The 20912-nt window shown below is 42.4% G+C and overlaps 1 protein-coding gene across 3 annotated transcripts in view; it reads right to left on the bottom strand.

The window, feature by feature from the left end:
- Nucleotides 1-4494: 4494 nt before the first annotated feature.
- Nucleotides 4495-20912, bottom strand: part of mrpl23 (mitochondrial ribosomal protein L23) — a 46872-nt gene continuing 30454 nt past the window's right edge. For 2 of the 3 annotated variants that reach the window (XM_038705791.1, XM_038705793.1), the window contains one exon: nucleotides 4495-5516. In XM_038705791.1, the coding sequence (XP_038561719.1) occupies nucleotides 5352-5516 (165 nt within the window). In that variant the 3' untranslated portion in view covers nucleotides 4495-5351. Of the gene's footprint in view, nucleotides 5562-20912 lie in introns of all 3 variants that reach the window. The other variant, XM_038705792.1, reaches the window with a different exon arrangement.

Genomic DNA, 20912 nt, shown 5'->3' with positions numbered 1-20912 from the left:
CCGCATACCTCTTCATCCTTCCATGCTCCCGTTCCTTCACACTCTAGCCATATAGCATCATCAGACAGGGAGAAAACTGTAGGGAAATAGGGAAATGGCTGCCAGCTGCATGGACAGGGCTGGACAGGAGAGGATGCATTTTATTGCAACAAAGAGGGGAGAGGCGTGGGGAGAGCATGGAAGAGAGGAAGGTGAAAGCTTTTTTAGCAGTCATTATTTTTTACAGCAGATTCGGTGCAGAATATTTACAGTGTTACAGACAGGTTTGGCCATAATAAAGAAAAAAAAAAGGAGTCTGGTGACTCCTCTGTGCCGATCTGCAGGAGACGGCAATCTGACTGGTCTCTGCCAGAAAGGACTAGTCTAACCTTCTCTTACAGGAGCTTCAAACACCTGCTTTCATAAACTGGAGCTGACAAATTCACTACATCATTGACATCGCTATACATAAAGACTATTTCTATTCAGAAGTACTTAAAAGTGCTTTTCCCGGTGCGGCCTGGTCTTGGGATTTAAGATGCTGACCATGTAATTGCAATGCCTCTTATACAAGTCTGGCCAGGGACCTTTGTTGCATGCCACCCAGTCCCTTTCTATCCTCATCTCCTATCATGTCTTTGTCAAAAATGCCAGAGAAGAAAAGACATAAAAAAGTGTTCTTCCTCAATCTGTCTCCAACTCTACCTTACTATCTTCATAAAAGGAATCTCTTGGAGCCATGGGGTCTGGATCTGCATTTTCTGGGACTAACATGAAGGACAGTCAAGTGCATTCAAGAGTCAGGGTGGCAAATCAATCATCATATTTGTCATGTTTGTGACTATGATGACTTATCCTGGGTCCTGCAGAGTCTGTCACTTACTTCTCACATCCCTTTCGGTAAAAAATCTCCAATGCGTCCCATGCCATGGACCACAGTTAAAGAAAATTGCCTTCTGGCTAAGTCTGGTATATTTATATTGATGCAATGCTAAAATCTTCATTAATGTGCACTTTCCCTTTTAAAATAAATAAATAAGATGCACCGTGGTCTTTATCCAAAATGATCTTTCTCCTCGGAGCTCACTTAATGGCAAGGTACTTACAGTGGGTACGGAAAGTATTCAGACCCCTTTAAATTTTTCACTCTTTGTTTCATTGCAGCCATTTTCCAAAAATCAAAAAAGTTCATTTTATTTCTCAGTAATGTACACTCAGCACCCCATCTTGACAGAAAAAAACAGAAATGTAGAAATTTTTGCAAATTTATTAAAAGAGAAAAACTGAAATATCACATGGTCATAAGTATTCAGACCCTTTGCTCAGTATTTAGTAGAAGCACCCTTTTGATCTAATACAGCCATGAGTCGTTTTGGGAAAGATGCAACAAGTTTTTCACATCTGGATTTGGGTATCCTCTGCCATCCTCCTTGCAGATCCTCTCCAGTTCTGTCAGGTTGGATGGTAAACGTTGGTGGACAGCCATTTTCAGGTCTCTCCAGAGATGCTCAATTGGGTTTAAGTCAGGGCTCTGGCTGGGCCATTCAAGAACAGCCACGGAGTTGTTGTGAAGCCACTCCTTCGTTATTTTAGCGGTGTGCTTAGGGTCATTGTCTTGTTGGAAGGTAAACCTTCGGCCCAGTCTGAGGTCCAGAGCACTCTGGAAAAGGTTTTCGTCCAGGATATCCCTGTACTTGGCCGCATTCATCTTTCCCTCGATTGCAACCGGTCGTCCTGTCCCTGCAGCTGAAAAACGCCCCCACAGCATGATGCTGCCACCACCATGCTTCACTGTTGAGACTGTATTGGACAGGTGATGAGCAGTGCCTGGTTTTCTCCACACATACCACTTAGAATTAAGGCCAAAAAGTTCTATCTTGGTCTCATCAGACCAGAGGATCTTATTTATCACCATCTTGGAGTCCTTCAGGTGTTTTTAAGCAAACTCCATGCGGGCTTTCATGTGTCTTGCACTGAGGAGAGGCTTCCGTCGGGCCACTCTGCCATAAAGCCCCGACTGGTGGATTGCTGCAGTGATGGTTGACTTACTACAACTTTCTCCCATCTCCCGACTGCATCTCTGGAGCTCAGCCACAGTGACCTTTGGGTTCTTCTTTACCTCTCTCACCAAGGCTCTTCTCTCCCGATAGCTCAGTTTGGCCGGACGGCCAGCTCTAGGAAGGGTTCTGGTCGTCCCAAACGTCTTCCATTTGAGGATTATGGAGGCCACTGTGCTCTTAGGAACCTTAAGTGCAGCAGAAATTCTTTTGTAACCTTGGCCAGATCTGTGCCTTGCCACAATTCTGTCTCTGAGCTCTTCAGGCAGTTCCTTTGACCTCATGATTCTCATTTGCTCTGACATGCACTGTGAGCTGTAAGGTCTTATATAGACAGGTGTGTGGCTTTCCTAATCAAGTCCAATCAGTATAATCAAACACAGCTGGACTCAAATGAAGGTGTAGAACCATCTCAAGGATGATCAGAAGAAATAGACAGCACCTGAGTTAAATATGAGTGTCACGGCAAAGGGTCTGAATACTTATGACCATGTGATATTTCAGTTTTTCTTTTTTAATAAATTTGCAAAAAAATTCTACATTTCTGTTTTTTTCTGTCAAGATGGGGTGCTGAGTGTACATTACTGAGAAATAAAATGAACTTTTTTGATTTTTGGAAAATGGCTGCAATGAAACAAAGAGTGAAAAATTTAAAGGGGTCTGAATACTTTCCGTACCCACTGTATCACCAAACCAAAAGCTTCCCGCTGATGTATGCAGAGAGACAGGAGTCACCTGGCTCTCCATGTAGCAAGGGGGCTCCAATGGAGAGGATCACTGGACTCCAGCTTTGCCAAAGAGCCCTACTCAGGAAAAGTTGCTCAGGCCCACCTCCTTAACCCTGTCAGTACCTTCTGCTGATGACTCAGATGTTCCTCCCAGCCATCACTGAAGACAACAACATCATCACGGCACAGTTCCAGCTTCCTAGGCTGCTGATGATCTGAAATTCAAGACTTCTGCTGATTTTTAACTATAAACCACAGTAACAGCGGATGTTCTTCACATATAAACTGTTCATGTCTACTAAATCTTGAGGAATGTGATTTGGCATTCATCCCACCACAGAAGTTTTAATGTAAATGTTGCATTTTGAGGTTGACCCGTGTTCTCTTCTGAAAAGAGAAACAATCATCTGTTTTATTCACGTCCAAACACTACGCAATTTTGGCAGGTCCTCCACAGATGTTACTACTTAAAAATGAAAGTCTATCCTTCTTTAGCCATTGTAACATTTTTATTGATTAGAATAATATCCCAAATTATCTTGTCAGCAAAATCATCATTATGGGTAAAAATCAAATCATATCATCTTTATTTTATTTTCAATGATTTTGAGAAACATACTTAAATCACTCACACAAGTCTGTCAAAACAATTTCATGTTGCATTGTACATGACTATGAAGGTCTATGACGCCATTTATTGTTCCATTCCTTCCACCCCCGAATGTTTTTCTATTGTTCCTTTAATCTGTTAACTTGTTTTTCCTGTTTACTTATAGAGTTAAAATGACTAAGAGACATTTATCTGTGTGAGCAAGAGATGAGCTCATTAACCAAGTGTGTCTCAGAGTCTGTCTGCACTACACAATTTGTTATCTTTATGACTTTTATGTAGCAGTATCCAAAATGTCCAAAACACTACATAACCACCACTGTTAGTAGTAGTAGGCCTTAAACCGAATAATAAATGGCTGTAATCTGACTTTAGAAGGCTTGGGGTATACCCGTGACAAGGAACCACAGGAGCACAGGGACGGATTATTGCGTGGCAAACACCAGAACATGATTTCACAACTTTCATGTGGGGTCTGTTCAGGCCGGGAGGAGAGCTAGAACAGGAATTTTATATCCCTCTCTGTTGGTTAAGCAGCTGTTTCTCTGGAGGTCCAGACTGTGCAACAGAGACAGGAAGGAGCAGAGAAAGGAGAAAAATCAAAAGTGAGATAGTGAGAACGAGGCAGACAGAATAGAAATGGAGTGGCTGTGTAACAGGAGGCGTGTTTTGTTCCAAATCAGATTGCTTTATAGCGACGCAGGGGGTGAGTTGTTCCAGGCAGTAGATAATGGTCCAACAGGATCAATATTGACATTCTCCTTAGTGATAGCCGAGTTGTCTGGGTGAGGTCAGGGACTGGACCTTTGTATTAGCCAGCCAGCATTAGTGGTCACGGCTGGGGGACACTTACTGTAACCTTGGCCTCTCAGCATAATGGTGGGTCTGAGCAAGCCCAGGAGAGGTCCCTCCCCTTTATAGGCCTTATTACCGTAAGAGAGCTCAGTCCTCCAGTGGCCCGATTCAAACACAGATCATTACTTTGTCAAAACAGCTACCAGACCACGTTGGCACACGCGCAGGCCAGCTTGTGTGGCGAACAGCGTCTCGAAGTGCCAGTTGTTGAGCGCAGCAGCTGTGGGAGATGAGGCGAGGAGAACACAAGAAAAAGTAAGCAGAGCACTTTTGGACAAGTGACCGTTTATTAGTTCTTATTCCAACAGTACTTACAATTAGACAGATTCACTGGCAAGTCCCGCATGCTAGGCAAACACACACACACACACACACACACTGGGTACAATCTTTTCTCAGAATATGGCAAGAGGTGCTACCACAAAATAATAAAACACTCCAGCAAATTCCATGTCGTTGCTTTGCTGAAACAACATCTCAATTGTTGTTTACCTAAAGTGGTCAATTAATCCAAGGCAAACTCATAAAAGAGGAAAGGATGTGGGTTGTCCAGGTAGTTGGATCCAACTGGCCGAGAGTCAGAGCTACTAGGGATACCACAATATACCACTCCCCAGCGTGGCAGAGAAGGAGGAGAGTAGGAGAGGGCACAAGAGAAACAGGGACAGCAGAGGAGACGGACGAGAAGGAAAGGAAACTCCTGAGGAGAGACAAAAGAAAGAGGAGGTGCAGGGGTATTGGTGCCAAGGAGGAGGAATTAAAAGAGGAGGTGGAACAGGAAGAGTGGGAGGAGGAAGAGGAGGAGGTCATCTGAGGTGATGGAGATTCTGTACGGTGGGCTGGTTTCATGAAAGATGGAGCCAGGCCACTCTCCTCCTCCTGTGATTCTGTTCTGGCTCGGGTTACTGGACTCAAGCCTCGCAAACTCACTCACACACAAACACACACACCAAACACATGTCTCCAGTCTCCCACACACATGCTCATTCTTCTTTACTACACACTTGCGAGTGTTTTTTACAGAAATAGAAGTGACATCACGACAGTCGCGCTGTAAATCAATACACGTTGCACCCAACGAAACACAAATACGAGCACAGAGTTCTCGGTCGGTGGGCTGTCTCAGAGTCCGAACCACTCAGTGACCCCTCCTCTCCTGGGGTCAAGTTTCTGCCTCTGCTTCTCGTCCTCCATGAACTTCTCCTGCATCTCCTCCATGGAGCCCTCCGACGGCATCCGGTCTTTTTCCGGGAAGATGTCAGGGAAGGTGAACGTCTGGCCCTGGGCCTGGGGTGCAAAGAGCGCAAAATGAGCCAAGAAGCCATTGTGTTCCTACAGAATAATAACAGAAATCAGTTGTTTCTTTTCAACTTTCAGCCATTTCACATTTGTGCAACAAAAAAAAAGAAATATGTGTCCAACTGCATTTTCCTAAAAAACATTTTCTTTTCCTTGCAGAGACCAGAAGTGAGACGCTGATTTGGAATTCAGGACACTGTTTCTCCCTCTATATTCTTCTTCCAGTTACACAAACATTCTCTTTCTCTCTGGCATTAAATTTCTTCAAATCTCTCCCACATTTAATCTCCCGTCTCTCTCCATTTCTCTGGTCTTGATTTATTCAGAGGGAAAGGATGGTATCCATTATTTATTCCATACCAACCCATCTCTAGCCATGGCTAATGCATCACTGGCCCAACTGTAGTCTGTGTCAGGTCGCCATTGAGTACAGTACAATACACACTCATTCTTGCTTGCACGCCCACACACCAAATAAAATAACAGGTCAGTGGGTGCAGGCATGCACACATATCCATAGCCTATCCCTCTCAGCCTTTCCCATGGACACCTGGCAACAAGAATTCACTGTTATCAGTCTCAACTGGAAGCAAATCATTGCTATCTTTAAATGACTCAACGTCATATAAAGCCGAATCATATCTTTTGATGATGAAACTGCACTTACATGTGTCATTTTTATCACTGTGTTTGGATTTTGAGCAAACTGGTAATCCTCACAAATGTTCCCAAAGTGATTAATGATCACTAACGTTGTAGTTTACACCAAACAATAGCTTTCACTTCAAAATGACAAATAGCCAAATGTCATTATGTGACTCATAATCTTTTTATATAGAGGCATACCACTATAAAACTAACTGCTTCCCTGAACACAATTGTCAATCAACTATTCTGTTTAAATATGTGAAATATTTTGTTTGGGGTCAGTGTGTAGGCGTTAAGGAATGGTCTGGCTCTGATGTGAACGCTACTTTGTCTGTCTCCAACCCCCAAAATACCAAGGGAAACATGCATATAATTACCACATAGCATGGTTTAATTCCCAAAGGGGGAGACAACATGAAGCTCACTCACCAAAGACGCAGAATGGAGCCGGCTTTGCCTACACCAAAATGTGCTTGGTTAGGAGAACCTACAGCAGGAGTCTCAGGTATCATAGTCTCAGGTAAATGTGTACGCTCAGATGGATGGGTGCATGTGTTTTGTCTTTTGCTGGAAAGGTTATGAACAGGTAAGATGTTAAAAACATCAACAGAAAACAACACACTCAAGTTATGAGATGCTCCCTACTTCAAAAATGACCAATAAGCACATAAATGAGTCTGCATTAACTGTCTGACCTGCGACACTATCCAAATTTGGCTTAGTTAGGACTCATCATTTTGTTTCACCATCCCAAAAAATGGATTTTTAAAAACAGCACACTGGTTTCAAACTTATTTTCATTTTATGACCCCATACATCCAAAATGTGTAGGGTTTGCTGCTGCCAGAGGACACTGTTAATAGCAGAGAGTTTGTGCAAAACTGACAGCTTATAAATAATAAAATAAAGATTTTTTAAAACGAAACAATGCTCATGCTGCAAAATGCATTTCCAATGTATCTGTTGGAGAGACTGCAGCCCACTTTCCACAAGTATTTCTTAAGTTACTGACTAATCCAAATTTGTTTTTAGTGAAAAACAAGACACTCTAGTGGGAGAGACTGGCTGGGTTTTAGTCTACAAAGATCAAGAGGTCATTGTTTTAAGATATTAACCAAAACCCGGTCTTTATGTAAGTGAAGTACAATTGAGCCTGACTTATTCAATCTAACAATACTGGCATGACCAGGCATCTAACTACATCCAACAATCCAAAACACAACTATTGTGGAAACTACTATTTTGGTATGATACTTTACACAGACTTGAATTCATGTTACTCTCTAAAACCTGGCCATTCGAGTCTAAACTCTCTGATACCAGCTTTGAGGAGCAGCAAGAGCAAAACATGCACAACCTTCAATCAAAAGAAAAGCCACCCTGTTCTTGTGTTCCTGTCTTGCGGCAACGCCTGCATTGCAAACTACAGAAGGTCTTCTAGAGAGTGTAGTAATGCAGGAAAAGAGACAAGAGTGCAGACCAAGTGATGAGGAGAGTACTTAGTCAGGCACAGGCAGAGAGCTGCCAAACACCAGAGAAGCACCTGGAAACCAATGGCCCTGCCAAGACGCTCAGTGTCTCTCTCTGCACTCGCACACTCTGCCATCGAGGAACGCAGAATCCAGAACACAAACACTGGATCAGGCCAAGCGCAGTTTGCTGCAGGAGTAAGAGGAGGAGTGGGGAGAAGGAGAATGAGGCAGTATGGGTAAAGATGGGGTAGACGATTTGAGGAAGTGACTGGGAGAGGAGGGAGAGGAAAGCAGGGATGACGGAGGAAGGGGTCTACCACAGCATTATAAACGCCAGACCTGGCAACAGGAGGAGCAATGAAGCACTGAGCCAAACGAGACTTCACCTAACTTGAACCAAACATTGTTGCATGACAACTCCCAGTTATACGGCACAGCGCTGGACACCTTGTGTATACACACGGCGAAGATTAATACCGGCCTCAGAGAGCGCGATTCACAAAAACAACAAAGCCCTGAGACTGAAATCAACAAAGCACTGAGACTCGTTAAACAAGTCTTATTGTTGGCAGCAGGCCGAACCCTCTGTGTGTGTGTGTGTGTGTGTGTGTGTGTGCGCGCGCGCATGCTTGTCAAGCGTCTGCTGGACACATTTCCACAATGAGAGAAAGTGCTGGCAGAGAGCATTCTTATTTTTGTTTGAAATATATACATCGCACCACAGAAGAGGCAAAGCCCATGTCCCCTTGGTCTACCATGCGCTCAGGGCCAAAATGATCTTTCCTGTGTGTCTTGTCTATCTCTCTCTACATGTGTATTTGTGTGTGAGAGAGAGAGGCAGTGTGTGTATGAGTGCATACTGACTGATTTATGGAGAAGACCACGGGGCCTGGCCAAAAAGCACAAAAGTGGGAAAGACAGTCAGGCATGATGTGCCTCCAAGAGGTTTCTTTCTGTTCCCTACTATGCTTCCTAGACGACAAATTGAAGGAGTGGATATTTTCCCTCATTCTGCCATCATCTCTACCATGCTCCCAATTGAATCAAGCTGCCATCCAGGAATATTGGGACGAGTCCCCACGCTGCTGGTGATGTAAACATACTCCTCTTACGCACATGAACAACCCATTACACCCACAGTTTCTCCCTCAATTGGAAAAGGGAAAACAAAGAGGGGTTAAGAGGGGAAGGCAAATGTTGTCATTGACTCCCTACCAATCCGTCTCACGTTCCACATCTGTGTGTATGTGTATGTTTCCTTATTAAGCTCTAATTTAATGTCTTGTTCTGTTCCAGGAAATGTGTATTCAGGGTGTCTGTCTGCCCTGTGTCAAATATGGTGACCACTGTCGGACTTTTAAGCAGTTTATTGGGGACACCTATCAAATTAGGGACAACAATCTGTGTCCCCGAATTGTTTCCACAGCAGTTGCATTCAGAGAATGGTAGTGGCATGTACTGCTTAAAGTTGACGTAGTGAAATGTCCACAAATCAAACACGTGTGTATGCTCATGTGGATACAACAGTCGTACACAAACCCAAAGTAATCCTGTTTGCAGCCCCAGAGAGAAGGAGAGAAAGAGGAGAGTGAAAGAGAGAAAACCAGGCGAGAGATGGAAAGAGACACACAAAGGACAACTGTATTCTATCTGATTGACCTTTGCTTCTGATCTGTGACAAACTGAGCATGTAGTCATAACTCAAAAACAGCCGTAGGGGAAAAAAGTCCTGGTGTGTTTGTGTGTATAATAATTTCCCCTTAAGAGAAAAAAAATAGAAGAATATTGAAAGAATGGACAAGTGTGTGTCCGGCAACCTTGGAATGCATGTGAAATCAATACAGGGAAAATGTGAAGGGGGTGACTCTTATTATTCATAAGCTTAGATTTAAGTGTGAAATATGAAAGCCATAGGTGTTCTGGCTTTATGTGTTAAAGACGATTATTCAACCCCATTGTAGTAGCTTTAACTTAATTTTCCAATATCCTCAATCCACAGAATAGCCTTCATGGTATCAGATTTTATGTCCTCTGGCATGAAATAAGTTTGGAGCAACATTTTATTACTTTGAACACTGTTTAACAGCTGTAAAACTACTCTCAAGGTCAAATGGCGACTTCCATTCAGATAATCTAGACAATTAAAATTTTTTATCCATTTGAAAATACATTCTAACCACTTCTTTACGACCTGAGATCAGCCTTTATCTTGTGCTCTCTCAAAACCTTGAGCACCTTGAGTTATTGTGAGGCTAAATAAGATGTGACTGAGAAGTGGGGGCCAAGTACACTAACTTCTTGGATGACCACACTTGGCTGAAAAGAACAGAGGAGCTCTCAATGTGGTCACAGAGACTGAAAAGGCTTTAAGTGGTCTGAAAATGTGAAACTGAGCCATCCACACAGGCCCTAAGAGACTGTCAGACAAACTACATATCCCTTTTTATTTGATGGGGGACAATCCAGAAAGCATCAGAAGATAAAGCCATTCACAAAGCAGTCAAAAATCAACCAGATGTGGGAGTTGCCATTAGAGTACAGCCAAATCTGGACCACATACTGAAACGTAGAGGTGTTGACGACGCGGTGAGAAAATCTCATGAGGCTGTGGCTCATGCGGCTGCGGTGGCAGTGTGGTGGGGTAAACCATAGCAAAGCACAGACACATCTTGAGTACTGGTGGTGGTGGTGGTGGTGGGGGTGGGGGTGGTGGGGGGGGGGGACAGAGAGGTGTTCACATTGCGGTCAGATCTATTTTGACTGCATGGTAGGAGAGCCTGGCAGACTGCATAGGTAGAGACCAGGATTAGAGCTGAGGGCAACCCCCTGCTGAGTGTGTGTGTGTGTACGCGCAAACCTATTTATCTAGGGAAACGCTGATTGCTCTTTTTCAGCAACTTGCTGATTAAAACAGCCACTATTCTCTACTGTTGGCCAATAACCAGCTCCACTTGACCAGTTGGAGGTTACCTGCCTTGCTCAAGGGCAACTCAAGTAGAAGGAAGAGCATTTATTACACTCTTTCCAAACAAACATTAGCAGCCTGACGGTGGATTTTAAAGGAGTCATCACACCTTTGTAAGTCTGTTTTCTTTGGTCTCAAGCACTGATGAAAATTGTGTTGCATCTTTCTTTTTGGTTCATTTAAGTTCACACTGCCCAATTACAAGTCAACCGGGGCTTGTAAACGAAAGTCAGATGGACTCACAAGTAGCTTGTTCAATGGACAGAGTTTTGGCAACCTGTCATCCTGCAAGATTACAGATTTCGGCAGCCAAGGAGCAAGGGGCGGAAAGTTTCTATGGGTTTAACTAAGTATTGTGGACTTGTCTGCGCTTTCTGCCATAATTTAGCATTTCTGGTCTTCATACCAGATAAGAAGGAAATAGCTGACTACAGTGATCAGTACAGGCTGTGGTTTACCCTTGGTTCATTTTGTAATGCTAGGCTTTCCAAGCATGAGTGACTGCAGGCTGTCTACATTTGTCTGCTTGTACCCATACAATCATATGAAGAAATTCCCAAACAAAGGATAACATGTTCATGAGAGTGTGTTTTGGGGCGGTTTCTTGTAGTGAGTTCAGATTACATTCCCTATTCTAACAAAATGCACCTCAGTTGGCCTGGAACAGGACCTCATAAATTTTGCCTTGAATTATACCGTTCTTACCTGATCAAACCAACAGAAGTAAGAGTAGGAAGGGTGTTTTTACACTTGAGCCACCTGAAGAGGACTTACCTGACACAAGTTTATCCCGACAGTTAGATATGTTTGGTGAAGTGTGACCGCTGCATTCAGACTCCAAAATGGTTGTCAAGGATTTGCTTCCTGGGAGTTCTGGTGTGGTCCTGTCATGAAGTCCTGACAAAATGTCAAAACCAACCTACCATGCTTGTAAATTAGTGTTTCTCACATAGTTCTGGGGTATAATTCAATACTGCTGTTTATCAACTTTCTCTGGAATTGTACTGTGATCTTCTCTTTTTGCTATATTTTTTTTGTACAAAAAAAATTCCAAGCTAGCTTTATTTAAAAACAAAATCAATCATTTCAGTTTATGTTTTATATATTTAAAGAGTTTGGTCTCATGAAATAACAGTAACAGCGGAACACAGTTCTTTGCTTTGAGATAATTTTAATCATCCAGCCCCAGTGGGACAAATGTAACGTACCTGCCATATTATGGCATTGTGTTGTGCAATACATCGGTTTGAACGGCTTTTGTGTATACTAACAAACCCACATGAATAAAAAATATAGCTAGGGCTGTCGTGGTAAAGTAATTTCCCCTACAGTAATTTGTTGTCGCTCAATAGTGCCGTATAGAAGTGTTATCTGTAATGTACTTTTTGAATCTAATGTATTGTATTGTTGTAATTTTACATGTCTACTGGATTTGTAAGTAAGTGTGTCTATGGATCTCACCTCACTGCACAGCTTTCACACGTAGCTATATCGTTACCTTCAAGGCATGTTTACAGCATCACCTTGAGGTCAATGAGTGTAATTTTATGCGCCTGTGAATTTGCAACCCACCTACACTGCAAAAAATAAAATCTAAGATTATTTTATAATCTCAAAATTATCTTAATTTAAAGGCACAATACACTTGTTTTTTGTCTGACAAGATATTTCTTCTTACTAGGTGGCTTTTATGTTAGAGAATTTCACTTGTTTCAAGATTTTTTGTCCTTAAGTAGCAAGTGAAATATTCTTGTTCTGTTGGCAGATAATTTTGCCTATCTTAAGTAATATTTCCCCCATTTTAATGCTTTTTTCCCTCGTTTTTGAGAGCTCACTTTTTGCAATGTATTTTACTTCCAGTCTACACCAACAAACCCTTCCGCCCCCAACAAATCACATTAACTCACCCTGGTGGTTAGACCACCTTTCTATGCATATGCAACTCTGCACTTAATTATTCCATTGGTCTACTGTCCCCTTCTGATTATTCTGTATTATACTCACCTTCCATACCTGGTGCTGAAGCTATAAATGTCTAACACCCCATTCAGACCATTTTAATTGTTCCTACTATTAAGTCGCAAGACTGTGGAACCAGCTGCCGTTATTATTATAGTAATATAATATTAAATGTGCGGAAGACTGAAGGCAAATGTTTTATTCATTGTCAATCGGTTGTCCTGTCTAAACTCTATATTTTGTCCATTGTTGTTTATTGTTGTCGTTGGTATGTTTCGCTTTGTGGGTCTAACTTTTTACTTTATATTTAATGTTCTTTTCGTACAGCACTGGACTCAGCTTAGGCTGAGTTTAAATGTGACTTAACTTGACTAGACTCCCAGCAGCCTGCTTAATATTATTTGACAGACTGCCAAGATGAGAACCAAAAGAGCTGATGGAATTTGGAGGACCGAACAGTGCGACCTCAAACTTATCATCATTCAATTTAATGTAATGTGAAGGACAACATACATGAATGTTAAAATCACCAAGAATAATCACCCTGTCATCTTTAGATATCACAATAACTCAAGGCTCAAAAAAGTCTGATTTAGGAGGCCTATACAGTTGCAGAGTAAGGGGGAGGGCCAGAGATGAAGAAACTTAAATTTAAGGAAATTCCGGGACATCCAGGATTTAATATCAGAGAGGCAAGATGTGAGATTAGCTAAGCTGCTAGGATCTGTGGGTTTTAATGGCATATATAACTGTGTCATTGGCATAAAAATGGTAAAACACATCCTGAGTTTGAATAACCTGGCCAAGATGCAGCATGTAAATAGAAAACAGAAAGAGGCCAAGAACGGAGCCTTGAGGGACATCACAGCTCAACTGAGCCATTGAGGAAGTAGAGTTACCCAGAGGGAAGGAAAATGTTCTGTTGGAGAGGGAGTGAGTGGGAGGTGAGCCCTTGATTTCTACCATAGTCTTGAAGCGATTTAAGAGGATACTATAAGCAAATGTATCAAAAGTGGCACGTAAGTCTAAAAGGACTAAAATTGAGCAGTCAAATCTGTCTGCTGTCAGTAGTAGGTCATTAGTAACCTTAACAAGTGATGTCTGTGTACTATAAAGTGCTAACACAAGACTGGAAACAGATTATTTTCTCCAGAAAAATTTGGAGATTGGTCTATAGTTCCTTAAAGAGAAGGGGTCCAAATTAGGTTTCTTCAGCAATGGGTGAACAACGGCATTCTTAAAACTGTCAGGAAAAGAACCACATGCAGATAATTGTTTAAAATGTGCAAAATAAGGGCTAACAATGAAAAAATACCTCCTTAAGCAGCTTTGGGATGATATATAGGATGCAGGAGGAATAGTTTATATGGAGACTGTCCTCTCTAACACTGAAATTGTAATAGGTTGAAACAAGCAGAATTAGTATGGGGACTGGAAAGAGTGCTGAGGTTCAGGCTGGATTAGGGACCTGATATTCTCCACCTTATTTACAAAATGAGCAATACATTTTTTAGGTTCAGGAAAAGAAGTGGAGAGAACATAACAGAATCAATCACCTTAAAAAAACCTTTTTATTTGTGGTTACTTCTAGATGTAAGTTCATAAAAGTATGCCAATCTTGCATCCTTAAATGCTCAAGTGTGATCATTCAGCCAGGTGAAGTGATTTTTTTGGGTCCTCGTTTTAAACGATGCAATTTGGTCGGGAATAGATATTCACAGATCGTTAAATAAATTTAACAGTGCATGTGGATCGAGAGGAGGTATAATGGAACTAAAGGATGATGAATTAAAAGCACCGCAGAATTTAACTGCAGCACCAGAGTTGAGAATATGAGTGCATGTTGTAGGGTTAGGACTACGGTTGGGTATCGTATGGTTTTTTTTACTATTCTGGTGCCAAATCAATACTTTTTAAACGGTTCCGATGTCTGAACAGTGCCTGAAACAATACACATTAAAGACAGGCATTTTAAAAGCAGGCTTTTTTTTTTTTTAACAATTTATTAACTGTTTAAAGTATAATTAAATATAAATATACATAAATACAAAACAGAACAAATTTACTTAACAAATAAAACCTAAGCCACCTAACCCAACTACAATAATTTAACACTAAACAACAGTTCCAGTACTGACAGCAAAATCAATTTTGAGATGGTGTTCTTATGCTTCAAACCAGCTTTATCCCAGTTATGACTGTTGTATTCGGCTAAGGCAGAAGGTTCTGTTTATTGTAGTTACCGTGTTCTCTCGTGTTTCCAGGAGGTCAGTGAATTTGTCATGCCTGTTAGCGAATGTATATGTATAGAAGCCTATCAATCCTTTATTTTCCTACTTGTGATTGACAGAGAGTTAAGGTGGGTAGATTTTGCTGTTGTTGTTGTTCCTGCTAGCCTGGGGGAGTGTGTGTGTTAGCATCGAGACAGAGAGGGTGAAGAACGAGAGACGTTAACACATGAAGTACCACCACTTAGGCCCAGGATGACTAATGGTCAAGCAAGACAAAAGCAGGATGAAAGTGGCAAAGGAGGAAATCAGTTTGGACAGTCCAAATGCTGTATCCATAAAGCTGGTCAGAAGAGAGTCTTTCTTCTGCAGTTCATCAGAACCAAACTTCCTTTCTGACACATCAGATTGCTGGCAGGCAAGTATCGCTTTTCTGGCTTTAGCAAACGTCACCTAAATGTTAACCTAGCAGCCAGCAGTTGCATCCATTTTCTCAAATGGACAGATGATGACAGATGACCGTCACAACATGTCACCTCTAAAAATGCATGATGTCAATGTGTATAGTGATCATGATCTCAATTGTTTTGGTTAGCTTAGCCACCCATCTCCCTCTCTGAAAGGCTATCACACAGAAACATGGTTTTGCACTGAAGAACTTAGCCAAATCTGCAAGCACCCTAAAAACTGTATTACCTGTTCAGTCCAAACATGCTTGGTGTGAACTAGTGATCTGGCATTATGAGATAATCGGCATCGGCCAATTACTCCACTCAAGTATAATAATAATAATAATAATAATAATAGCAATAATAATAATAATAATAATATAAACTTTATTTGTAGAGCACTTATCAAAAGCACAAAGTGCTTTCACAGTATGATAAAAACATTAAAATCCCAGAAGTTAATGAGACAACAATAAAATTAGTTAGTTATAGAAAATGTATTGACATCCAGTCTTTTATGTCAGCCACGGAGGCCTGGAGGGAAAGCAGCACACTGAGGTCAGTAGGTTTCACTGGGAGGTACAGCTGAGTATCATCTGCATAGCAATGCAGATGACAGGGGGAGCATGTAGATGGAAAACAAAATAGGTCATAGGATTGATCCTTGGGGTACATCGTAATCAACAGGAGAAAAGGCAGACTTCAATTTTTTAATAGACACAGAACTTTCTGTTAGATATAAGGCAAACCAGTCCAATACCGTGGCAGAGATGCCCACCCAGTGCCTCAGTCTATCAAATAAGATGCCATGCTCGATTGTGTCAAAGGCAGCAGACAAGTCTAAGCACCAGAATTGAACACATGCTGGCATTCGCATTCAATGGCAGGTCATTGGTAACTTTTAGAAGAGCAGTCTCTGATGCTGTGGTGTTAGTGGAAACCAGATAGTATTTTTTCTAAAATGTCATTGATCTTCATAACATCAAGTAGATGCTTGGAAACATTTTTTTCAAGAACCCTGGAAATGAAGGGCAGTTGTGAGATTAGGCGATAGTGGTCGAGGTTGGTGTGATCAAGGCCGGGTTTTTTTTAGGACTGGTTGAACACAAGACAGTTTTAAATAATCAGCCTGCTGCTTGACTGCGTGTGGTGATATTTGAGCCATTGTGGATTATGATTTTCCTGATGGACGTCGACGTTGGAGTTGCCAGAAGTCCAGGCAGTTTGTCAAGGATGTCGGGGGTTGTGACCCCGGGAAGACTGTGTGATTGCGTTGGCAAAGTGGATATTGCTCACTGCAGAGTTTCCAACAATCAGCGATGTTGGGTGGGCACAGATCGAGGAGAGTTCTGCATTCCTGCAGTTGCACTAATGCTGGTGACAGCTGAGGGGTGCGGCAACCCTCTCAGCGGGGGTACCACCCGGCAGATGACTTGGGCGCTGGAGAGTGGGAGCAGTGCTCCAGTGGTGGACAGTCCTGTGAGTCAAGAATATCAAATCTGTTGGATAGCGGAAGATCCAGGGTCACGGGAGAAGACTGGTGCTTAACCCTGTGCTTAGCCCTGCTGGCCACAATCCAGCAGGGACAAACTCACCGGGGAAGACAGCCTGCATGGGGTCAAAGTCTTCGGGGTAGACAGCCTACCCTTATCGACAAGCGGCCGTGGCTCAGCTTGAGCAGCTGGAACATTGCTCAAACCGACCAGCCTATGGAGCTCTGTTTAAGACTGGCAGGGGGTAAAATTGAGGGACTGTTTAGGATGCGCTGTCATGAGGTGCCACAGATCATCGGGTTGGGCAGAACTCATCAAGAGCCCCGAAGCTTCGGCAATGCAGGAGCCATGCCACGGGATGGTAAGGTCATTATCGATCTTGGACTTGGAGCAGTCACCCCAATAGGGTGTATAGGCCACATTTTGGAAGGAAGCTCAGAGCGGTTAAGCATTTTGCTGTGGCGAAGAAGAAAAAAAAAGTTTTTACATGCAGGACGATAGAGCACAACAAACATAAAATCCAAAGCGATAGTTTAGCTTAGCCACAGGCTCGAATAGCCCAAGGTAGCTGCAGAGTAGGTAGTCAAGTAGCGTTAATGACCTAACAATACTAAATCTCTATGCGTCTAGTGGCTAAAGAACTTAAGCATATCAGTGCAGATCTTCGTTCTCTTATTTTTGTATGTTAACAAGTCACTTAGTCATCTGATGAATGGATCTAAGGTTATCTGAGAAACAAACTAAGCAGAGAGACAAGCTCAGCAAGCATTAGCAGCGGCACAAAATGTAATAACAGCAGAGAGATATCTTCCTAAATGACAGCAAATCTCATCAAAAACCATTACTGGCTAGCATTAACTACATATATTTATACTGTAGAGAATAATGCAGCTGAATGACGTCACTTCTGACAATCTGTACCCCACTCTCCATTAAACACCAGTCATGTTTTGAAACACACATCAGCCACTGAAAAACCCATTTCAGTCGACCAAATATTAAATTCAATACTCACTACGGACAATCTTGTGCTCATATTATTGACCTCTACTCCTCTTTTCTGGACTTTTTTAAAAGTTGCAATCATTGAAAAGAATAGTCTAAAAAAATAGAAAACTGGGAGAGGCAGGAAAGACGATGGAAGTGGGTAGAAGAGGACAAGAGATGCAGCCTGATGATTGTAAACAGCTCCCGCTGCCAGGCCCCTGGGTGGTCCACACATTCACTCTCACTTTATCTCATTGACACACAAACACACACACACGAACACACATAATACTTTGTGCCCCGTTGTGCCACTGTCCAGCCCTCCTGCTACAAACCATTCCAGGAAAAGAAGAGACAAAGATGGTGATAGAGTGAGGAGAAGGGACAGTGAAGGGGTAAAGAAAGCCAATACCAAAATATAGATAAAACTGGACTTTTCTCTCAGGAAAGACTATGAAGTGACTCAATGGGAAGATATGAGACAATACAATTAAACTCATTTTTACTGTATTTTAATCTTTGCAAAACCAGGTAGAGCTACACAAGTCAGGTGAAGAAGTCAAACTCCTGAGATGACATGAGAGCCTGAAAGGCATTTGGCAAAATAACAGCTGAGAGAAAGACCAAGTGAAATCATCTTTTTCTGTAAAAGACAGATAAGTGGCAGTGAGAGTAGACCACTAACCAACAGCATCCTGCTGTGGGTTTGTTCAGGGTCATGACCTCGGCCCTCCCTCCAATTACAGTGACATCTCCTCCCCAGCTCGACAACAGCCAAATAACTTGGTCAGCTTTGGCTTGCAGCAGTATGTTTGTGTGTGTGCGTCTCCATGCCCTTTATATTAATGGCTGTTATAATGGTGACCAATGGTAGACATGACGGACAATATTTGCAGACATGATTTCGTTCGCACAGATGTGTACAAAATGAATTACTTGTCATTTGATTCTCGATTCAGCATTGATGCATAACACATCTTTATCGGAATTCATGTTTCCTCCAATTTCGATTTTGTAGGCAAATGTTGGAGTCTAAGGGGGAAACAAATTATGAACGCAATGTCAGCCAGCACTGCCATTCTGCTAATAGATTTTTTTTAGTTTAACCACATTTAATTAACTAATGCTGACAAGTATGCTATGTGCTCTGCCAAAACCTGGAGCACCTGGAGCATCACTGGAGCAGTCTCCTCACAAGGTGCAGATTTCACAGAGATCCTGGATTCAATAGACAATAAACTGTCTAGCTTTGATGCCCGATTATCTCTGGTGGAAGTACTTCACAAAGAGTTTCAGGCTCTGCGGGAATCCCTGGAGTGGTTGAGCTCGCGGCGGAAAACAAGGTCCTCAAAGGTACGGTTAAATCCTTCACGGAGGGAATGACGCGGCTCTCGGCAGACAATAAAAACATTAGAGAAGCGATCATCGATCTCCAGGCTCGCAGTATGCGGGATAATCTGGTCATTTCGGGTATCCCGGAGCAGGCGGATGAAGCCCCAGAGGAGACCGTTAAAAGCTTCATCCAAAATCAACTGAAGCTCCCGGCCGAGACCGTGAAGAATATCAGCTTCCACTGGGTGCACCGCCTGGGAGGACGGCGACAGGAGAACCAGAGGCCCAGGCCCATCGTCGCGAAGTTTGAACACTTCAAGCAGAAGGAACTGGTTAAAGGCCGCGGCAGGGAGCTGAGAGGGACCAACTTCAGCGTTAATGACCAGTTTCCCCGGGAGATCCTGGACCGACGCCGAGTCCTGTTCCCGATAAGAAAGAAGCTTATTGGAGAAGGATCACAGGCTGTCATCGCGGTGGATAAACTTTACGTTGATGGCCAGCTGTACCGCAACCGAGACACCACTCCTTGGCTCTACTAAGAACCAAGTCCAGCAACAGGTGAACTGTATCACTATGCGATCATTTTTTCCCCTCTCAGTTAATAACTCCGTGACATATGGCAGGTTAATAGTTATAAAATACAGTGCACGTCTCAACAGCCTATACTGTGGTTATCTGACTAGACTGTCTTTGTGTATTTTCTCTGTTTTTGTTTCACGGTTTCTTTTTTTTGTTAATGTTGCTCTTCCTCTGCCATTTACACGTCGATCAGCTGCGCAATTTTCATACTGTTTAATTCACAAACAGTCGGGCACACCGCTAGCACACACACGCAGGCGCATACAACATGAACACATAGACACACACATACAGGCGCATACAACACACACAATGATACAACACGCACACTGCACACACTAGCCTTCACCACATCCCTTAGCTGAATGATGACCACACTTAAAATCACCTCTTGGAATGTACGCGGAGTTGGTTCAAGGGAAAAGAGATTAAAAATTTTTAACCATGTAAATAATCTGCAAGCAGACATTGTCCTACTACAGGAGACTCATTTACCCAAGACAGCAGATAAACTAACCTCACCACAGTTTCCTCACTCATACTCAGCCTGTTCTAACTCAAAACAAAGGGGTGTCACCATTATGATAAATAGAAAAACACACTTCAATCATAATACCACTACTATTGATCCAGAGGGTCGATTCATTATTGTTAACATTTCGATTCAAAATACTCCTTTATGCATTGCCAACATCTATGGCCCAAATGTTGACGACCCCTCCTTTTTTCATGCTTTCTTCAACTCACTCTCTGCTCACTCAGACACAGCTCTTATAATATGAGGGGACTTCAACATAGTATGTAATCCAGCAGTTGACAGGCTCAGTACGGCAGGTGGTCACCATATTTGGAAATCAACAGACATCCTTAAACAATACATGAGCGATTTTGGTCTTTGCGATGTTTGGCGTTCTCACCACCCCACTCTTAGAGAATATACCTTCTTTTCACCAGTCCACCACTCATATTCTCGCTTTTGACTATTTTTTGGTTAGCAGCTCAATTATGACAGACATTTCCAACACTCAGATTCACCCTATCACTATCAGTGATCATGCACCATCACTCTTACTAAAAAAAAGGGTCACACGGCCAACTAGAAGTTGGAGATTTAATGCATCATTGCTTAAAGACCTAGATTTTATAAGTTACTTCAAAAAGGAGTGGGCAATATATATGGAAACTAATGACCTGCCAGGAACCTCTCCATGTCTTCTTTGGGAGGCAGCAAAAGCAGTCATGAGAGGTAAAATAATCTCCTATTCATCATAC

The sequence above is a fragment of the Micropterus salmoides genome, unplaced genomic scaffold, assembly GCF_014851395.1.
Source record: "Micropterus salmoides isolate LMB-PRFRI ecotype aquatic unplaced genomic scaffold, ASM1485139v1 Ms_hic_scaffold_8, whole genome shotgun sequence".
Classification (NCBI taxonomy): Eukaryota; Metazoa; Chordata; class Actinopteri; order Centrarchiformes; family Centrarchidae; genus Micropterus; species Micropterus salmoides.
The sequence above is the reverse complement of the archived record's forward strand: the minus strand, read 5'-3'. Positions and strand labels throughout refer to the sequence as shown.